Source organism: Rhododendron vialii, chromosome 13a, assembly GCF_030253575.1.
Source record: "Rhododendron vialii isolate Sample 1 chromosome 13a, ASM3025357v1".
Taxonomy (NCBI): Eukaryota; Viridiplantae; Streptophyta; class Magnoliopsida; order Ericales; family Ericaceae; genus Rhododendron; species Rhododendron vialii.
The window spans coordinates 7,447,015-7,454,418 of NC_080569.1; the positions used below are offsets into that span (position 1 = coordinate 7,447,015).

Below are 7,404 nucleotides of genomic sequence, written 5' to 3' on the forward strand. Positions count from 1 at the left end.
ATATGATAAGACACGATGCCCAGTGACAGTGGCCGGCTGAATAATACTCCACTTCCCACACGGCACACACACCTGCTTATTTATTTGTATTTCCTCTCCCTTTCAGTGTCTCTTCTCACCTCGCTTCACTCTCTTCGTTTCTCTCTCTCCCCGCAATGAAGAAAAAAACACCACCACCACCAACAGAGTCCTCCACCGCCGCCCACTCCCACTCTCTCACATGACGACAACTCCTCCACCACTCTCCTCCGCCATCACCCTCCTCATAACCTTCCTCATCGCCGCCACCTCTCCTCCACTCCCTCTCGTCGCCAGCTCCACCATCGCCGTCACCCACTACCCCTCCAGTACCACCACCGTCTGCGGCATTGCCGCCGGCAAACCAACCCAATCCATCCAATGCTACCACAACAACCGCACAGTTCCCATCTCATCCAACGTCTCCTACGAGTCCATCTCAGGCGGCCGTGACCTCTTCTGCGGACTTCGAACAGGCGGGTTCAGCCTCATATGTTGGGACACCACCACATTCCTCCCCAAACGGATTTACTTTAGCCACACCCGTCCATTGACGGGTTTAACAGTCGGAACTTCGCAAATATACGCGATTGGGGCTAATAATGGAGTCGCCATGTGCTGGAGATTTCAGTCGCCTGATGGAACGTTGAAATTCCGTACAATCACGTCAGGTGAGGGGAAAACGACGGATAGACCCAATTGCAGATACTTTATATATCCAACACAACCAACGTAGGATTTTATTCCTTTTTACATTCCCTGTCGTCCGGCCCAACTTACGCATCTCAATTAGTTGTCTAATCTCGTACTCGGTCTGTCGCGCCATCCACGTTGGGGCTACGAAATTTATAAAAATTTACTTTCTTGCGACCTAGCTTCTCCGAGGATTTGGGATAATTTCCACATTTACTGTGGGTAGATGACATTACATTTTACACGTTCAAAACAGATTTATAGATTTTATACAGTTATTTTTTATCATCCCAAAAGTTAAAAATGATGGGTTTGTACATGCTTCAGGTGGAGGATTCTCTTGTGGGATACTGGAGAACAACAGTAGGGCAATTTGTTGGGGCGGGAGCGAAATCGGAGCTGAGATTCAGAGACAATTTGGTAATGTCACCATGTTGAGCTTGGTTGCAGGGGAGTCTCATGCTTGTGGATTGACAACAAATGGGTATTTGATTTGCAAAGGAAGCAATGCCAGTGGACAGCTCAATGCTCCTTCCCTTTCGCCATTCGAGATCTCGGGTCTGGCTCTCGGTTCGAATCACAGCTGCGGAATTCTGCGAAAAAATGGGTCCATTATTTGCTGGGGAGGAGGAACGAAAAGATCAGAATTGTCAAGTGACGCAGCCGACGCTTTGGGATTAGTTTCATTTGAGGCCATTGAAGCTGGTTCTGGTTTCACTTGCGGGCTAACCACGAGAAATTTATCATTGGTTTGTTGGGGGCTAGGGTTTAGTTCAGGCACCGTGCTTCCGTTGGCAAAGGTGATTCCAGGCCCATGTATTCAATCTTCATGTAGCAGTTGCGGGGTGTTTCCGAATTCGGATAGTCTTTGTGCTGGTTCTGGAAACATATGCCAATCTTGCGAGATTGAGCTTCCAATTCCAGTTCTGCTGCCGGCATCGCCGGCATCAGCACCGCGGTCACAGGTTCTGCCGCCATCGGTAGCTAAAAACAGGTTTTTCCTGGCGTTTGGTATTGTTGGTTCAGTAGGGGCATTAGCAGGCATTTGCACTATTGTCTATTGGTTGTGGAGGAGAGGTTTTTGTATTTTTCTCCACAAGAAACTTGATCACTCTTTGCAACCCCCAGTTGGTGATGGTTCCAATGTGCCTCCTCCCTCCTCAAATGGCGAAAAGTCGCAGAGATTGAGGCGGCAAAGGAGCGAGACTTCATCGAAGCACATTGACAGGGCAGAGGAATTTGCCCTAATTGAGCTCTCTGCTGCCACTAACAACTTCTCATTCGAAAACAAGATTGGTGGTGGGAGTTTTGGAACGGTGTACAAAGGCAAACTTCCTGATGGTCGCGAAGTGGCCATCAAGAGGAGCGAGATAGGGGCGACAACCAAGAAATTCCAAGAAAGAGAAATCGAGTTTGATTCGGAACTAGCATCCTTATCGCGCCTCCATCACAAGCACTTGGTGGAACTTGTGGGATTTTGCAAAGAAAACGACGAGAGGCTTTTGGTATACGAGCATATGAGCAATGGGTCGCTATACGAACATCTCAAGGAAAATGACAGAGAGGGCAGCAACATTTTGAACTCCTGGAAAATGAGGATCAAAATCGGGCTGGAAACGGCCAGGGGAATCGAGTACCTCCACAACTATGCAGTACCACCCATTATCCATAGAGATATTAAGTCCTCCAACATACTTCTTGATGCGAATTGGACTGCGAAAGTGTCGGATTTTGGGTTTTCATTAATGGGTCCGGAGTCCGATACAAAGTCCATGACAACAAAGGCAGTTGGGACAGTTGGGTATATCGATCCCGAGTACTATGTGCTGAACATTCTGACAGCAAAGTCCGATGTTTATGGACTAGGAGTGGTACTCTTGGAGCTTCTAACGGAGAAGCGGGCCATGTTTAAGGTTGAGGGGTTAGATCCTATGACAGTAGTGGAATATGCAGGGCCACGAATAGCGGCGGGGGAGCTGCAGAGTGTGTTGGATAAGAGGGTGGGTGTCCCAAACGCGAACGAGACCGAGGCGGTGGAGATGGTGGCTTACACTGCTCTGAAATGTGTAAACTTGGAGGGCAACGAGAGACCCTCCACATCTGATGTTGTGGTTAATTTAGAGAGAGCAATGGCTCTTTGTGAGGGTGGCATTTCTAGTACCAAATTTTTTGAATAGCTTCCCAGCGAAAATTTCATACCCAAAGAATGAATCAAGGAAATTCTTTCATTCGTTTCCCTTCCTTCGTTGTTCTTGTTTTTGGATTGAGGGATGGTGTTGTTGCCTTGGTGCGGCGCATGGTGCTGTGACCCCAAAACGGTGCCGTTCGGCACATTGGAGCAACCCTAATTCTGAGGGCTTAAGCCTTGTTAGGCATAGTTAAACAAAATAATGATTTATTCATTCTTGTGGGCTTATTCGGATCTGAAGATGAATTAAACCGCTTTTACTCTTAAAATATTTTTTTAATGAATTTCTGCCAAAAAAAATTTGTCAAACCGATGTCGGTAACGGCCTCGTAGAGCTGAACACTCAATTTCATATAGGAGTAGACTGAGCATCTTGTGATTGATTTAGTTCTGTTTTTCTCCCTCCCTTTCCCAATTCCCCACGTTTGCTTGCACATTTCTTTACCATTTTCTCCGAGAGATAGGAGAGTAGCCTTTTCTTTCAAAGATTCCAACCTAAGAAAGTGAGTGAAGGGGATACAGACACAGGTGAGAATCTATTGAATTGATCATTGCGCCAAAAAAAAATTTCCCTGGGGCCAAAACTACAATCTGGGTGCATTTGCTCATGAAAATTTAGGGTTTACAACATCAATTACTGATCCTGGATAAAGTTGAAACTTGAAAGCAGTTACGGAAGAATTGATTTCGTCTCGGTGACTCTGTTTTTTTTTAAATCAGTCTTGCTGACTCTGTCGACGTGTTCTTTCAGTTTGGATACATAGCACCGGGTGGTTCGTTTTAGTTTTCTTATTAGGTGTTTCATAATTGATTAGGACTTATCACATCAGAGCATGACAACAAATAGGTACCCCAATGCATTTGTTCGACTCATGTTGCTAACAAAAAACACTCGACGGTACATTAGTGGTTCGTCTAGTCATTAGGATCAGATTGTAGTATTAGTTGAGGTGTGCATACTCGCTTATTTAGTAATAATGACGGAATCCGTCTCGTCCCAACTCCCAATTTCGTTGTGACAACCTGCCCTACAAATACTAAATTTAATTCCTTTTAGGACAGTTTGTCGCAGAAGCCCTAGGTATTAGGAAATTGTTGGAGTTGGTTGAACACAATGGTCCACGTCTAATTAAAGAAAACAGAAACAGAAAGATGGGTTTTGCAGAATTTTAATAGATACAGGCTGGTGGATCAGGAAAAATAATCTTGCTCAATGCAGGATTCAGGCATTTTGATAATGCTCTTTATCCGGATCAGGATAGAGACAGAAAAAAAGAGCATGTGATGAGAACCATAATTTGATGTGATACGGAGTTTTTAGACACAATAATTGGATTAAGTCAAGATCAGGTGCCTTAGTTTAAAGGGTGATGGAGACCCGGGTCCGCTCTCCACTGTCCGGAAAACTACAACGGCTTTGTTTGGTTTACATTTCAAAAAGTTATTTTTGAAAGTTGAATAATAATTAGTGGAGATAGATAGAGAGAAATATTTATTGAAACTGTGCCGAAAGTAAAAAGTTACTCTCAAAAAGTTAAATCAAGCGAAGTGAATGCCTCTGTACCGAGAGATTTTCCGGCCGTTGGATTATGTGATTTTTTTTTTTCATGTTTTAAATCTAACAGCTGAAAAATTTCCTGGCACAAAGGCATAGAAATTTTTGGCACAAAAGATCCTGTCTCGATGGAGACCGCACCCACCCATATAGAATTGTGCCAATTGATTGTCGTAACAAACAAATAAGATATTCTAAACGAAGATGATAATGCTTTTACTAATGCCAAAATTTCTCGGTGTTTAAAGAGCCTCGTACTATCCACATGGTACAAGTTTTGTGTAATTATATGGATTAAAATTTTGATAGTAAGAAAAGTGGTTACGGCATTATATGGCAAGATGGTATTAAGAACATAGCAATATCCCTAAGTCAAGCTCAAAGGAGGAGCGATTACGTGCCTACGCTTATACTGAACTTGATTCCGTCAACAACGAATAATTATTTAGTGGTCCTGGGGCATGATCACATGTTGGCCCAAGACCCTTAATCATCACACACTCTTGTAGAGTCCATAAAATTAATCACAAGCTTAACAAAATTGTGTGGTGATTTAAGGGTCCTGAAGTGCCACGTGATTGTGGCCAGGAACACATACTAAATTTTCTCTCAAGTAGACAACAAAGCTCATGGATCGTCTGTTCTAGATAAATATATAGGTGCTAAGAAGTAAGTGGAAGTGCTGGTTCATGCTGTTGAGAAGCTTGGAACTGGAAGGTATGTTTAGCAAAAACTTGATTCAAGAACTACACAAGGGTCTGCCCTTGTTTATCTCGAATGCAGTCCTGGATGAGCTATTTTCAATTCTTCTGTTCTTCTCTAACCGGTAGTTGGTTTACATCTGCAGATGGCGCGATGTTAAACTGCGAGCTTTTGATAATGCAAAGAATCGAACTTATGAGGATTTGAAGGTAAGCGGTCAACATTTCATTTTCCTGCATATATGTTCCGGATTTTTCTCCATTTTAACCGGACTAGTGATTAGTTGTACTGCTCCTTTGAAGTTGTAGTTTTTCAATCTCATTCCCTTCAAAATTTTGAAGCCTTCGGTTTAGTTGTTTCCAACAGTTTTTACAGTTTTGAATACTCATAGTCTCGTACTTTAGTTGGCTTGCATTATCGGAAATGGTTCTATGGTCTTTATGCCGTTGTCTTTGATTCTGAGTAGCAACTGTCTCGGGTAATCTCTTGAATTCTACTCTTAGTTTAAAATACACAAAACAGATGGATCTTGTCGTGGGTCGGAATTTGAAAGGGCAGTATTAGATGCTACTTATTTTCCAGTTTTAAACATACCTTTTTGTTTCAGCAGAAATGCTTACGTGATTCGGGGTTTTCGCGACCTGTGAAATTGCAGGATAAATGGTAAACACTGGTGCACACAGCAAGAATATCCCCACAGCAAAGGAGGGGTGAGCCCGTGCCCCAGGTGTTGCTAGACCGTGTCCTCGATGCCCATGCTTACTGGTCCCAACAGCAAGCCAAGCAACAGCTCAAACAGCAGTCCGACACTTGCCTCCTCCTCTGATAGCTTCTTCACCAATCAAGCACTCTTTGTAAATAGTGGATGGCGTTTAAAGTGGCGTGTCCTCATGTAAAAACCTAGTCATTGCTCTAGCTCTCAGCGGCAATTCTTTCCTTGCGTGGAGAGAGATTGGCGCTTGTAAATGCTTGACAGAATAAGAGCTTGCTAATTGTATTTTTTGATGCCAACCTCTTGGCATTTTTGTTGTTCATTCGATGGTTTGTTTTTGTTTTTTTGGAGATTTTTCTTTACGTATTTGTACATTGTTTGATTCTAACTTTTTGTAATGCTTGCCAAGTATCAGTACTATGAATTCATTGGCTTCCTTACATTTTTCCCTACAGTGCTTTATGTCTAGACTGCTTCATTGTTTTTGAATCCCTCTGACTATTTGTAGTGCCCTTCGGTTTTTGTCAATTTCCCCAAGTTTACTTGCATTCGTGTGCCCAAATGTAAGGGTCAATAACATATACCCCGAGGCCTTAATCCAAGCTGTACTTGCTTGGGCTTTGCTCTAGGTGTTGAAGCCCAGCCCAAAATGATGGCTCGCGATAGTGATCCGACTTGAGTCAACCCGTAATCCCACAAGATTGGCCAGCAGCTTACTCTTGCCTAGTCCAAGACCATTGGGCTGATCTTGAGATTGAGCTGGTGTTTTGAGAGCTAATGATACATACACACACACATTTAGGGATGACCATCTCGGCCGACCCGTCTGAATCCGATCTATTATCCGCCCCAAATGGATCGGATATTCGGAGATTTTTTTGGATATCGGAGAGGATTTGGATTTTTTTTAAAAAAAAAAAATTGAGGATCGATTGGATTTGGAGGTAAGTCTGCCTCCGATCCAATCCGCCCCGAATTCTATATCCGATCCACTCTGATCCGCCCCGGATGCTTGACTATAAAATACCTCTTATTTTACCTTTTGGGGTTCTAACCACAAAAACAAAACACACCCAACTCTTCAACCCCACGGTCCACCCCAATCTCCCACCCACATCGAGTGTTGACCAGGTAAATATATATATATATATATATATATATCTCTTTGCATTCTGTAATCTACTAATCTCTCTCTCGCACGAGATCTCCGACTCCAACCGGACCAATCGTTTATCTGGTAGAAAATTGATGTTTTTTCTATGCAAAAATCATGTTTGATTGGACATTTGTAAAAGCTTGGTTGATCCATCTTTATTGTTAGAGCAATGGAAAGTTAGAGTTTAACTGATATTGCTATTAAGATAAATATTATTTGTTCACATTAGTACATACGTAACAATTAACATACCAATGTATATATGATCAATCTATTTTTTTTTATGGATAACATACATTTTGATACTAACAAAATGAAACATTTGGATGGTCAAATATTGACCTGAGAGAATGAAATGATTAGATCGTCAAATATTGACC

At 42.7% G+C, this 7,404-nt stretch overlaps 1 protein-coding gene and 1 pseudogene across 1 annotated transcript; both read left to right on the forward strand.

The window, feature by feature from the left end:
- The first annotated feature begins 220 nt into the window (after positions 1 to 220).
- Positions 221 to 2,933, forward strand: LOC131313832 (putative serine/threonine-protein kinase-like protein CCR3). The gene is made up of 2 exons (XM_058342334.1): positions 221 to 689; positions 964 to 2,933. The coding sequence occupies exons 1-2, from the start codon at positions 221 to 223 to the stop codon at positions 2,886 to 2,888; spliced, it is 2,394 nt and encodes a 797-aa protein (XP_058198317.1). The 3' UTR covers positions 2,889 to 2,933.
- On the forward strand, positions 2,918 to 6,301 carry LOC131313833 (telomere repeat-binding protein 5-like; annotated as a pseudogene).
- Positions 6,302 to 7,404: the final 1,103 nt, after the last annotated feature.

Bases quoted from the DNA above. Each gene is read 5' to 3' on its own strand.
- LOC131313832 (XM_058342334.1), top strand. From the start codon at position 221: ATGACGACAACTCCTCCACCACTCTCCTCCGCCATCACCCTCCTCATA. The intron at 690-963 runs GTGAGGGGAAAA...TACACGTTCAAA, and splicing joins ATTCCGTACAATCACGTCAG to ACAGATTTATAGATTTTATA.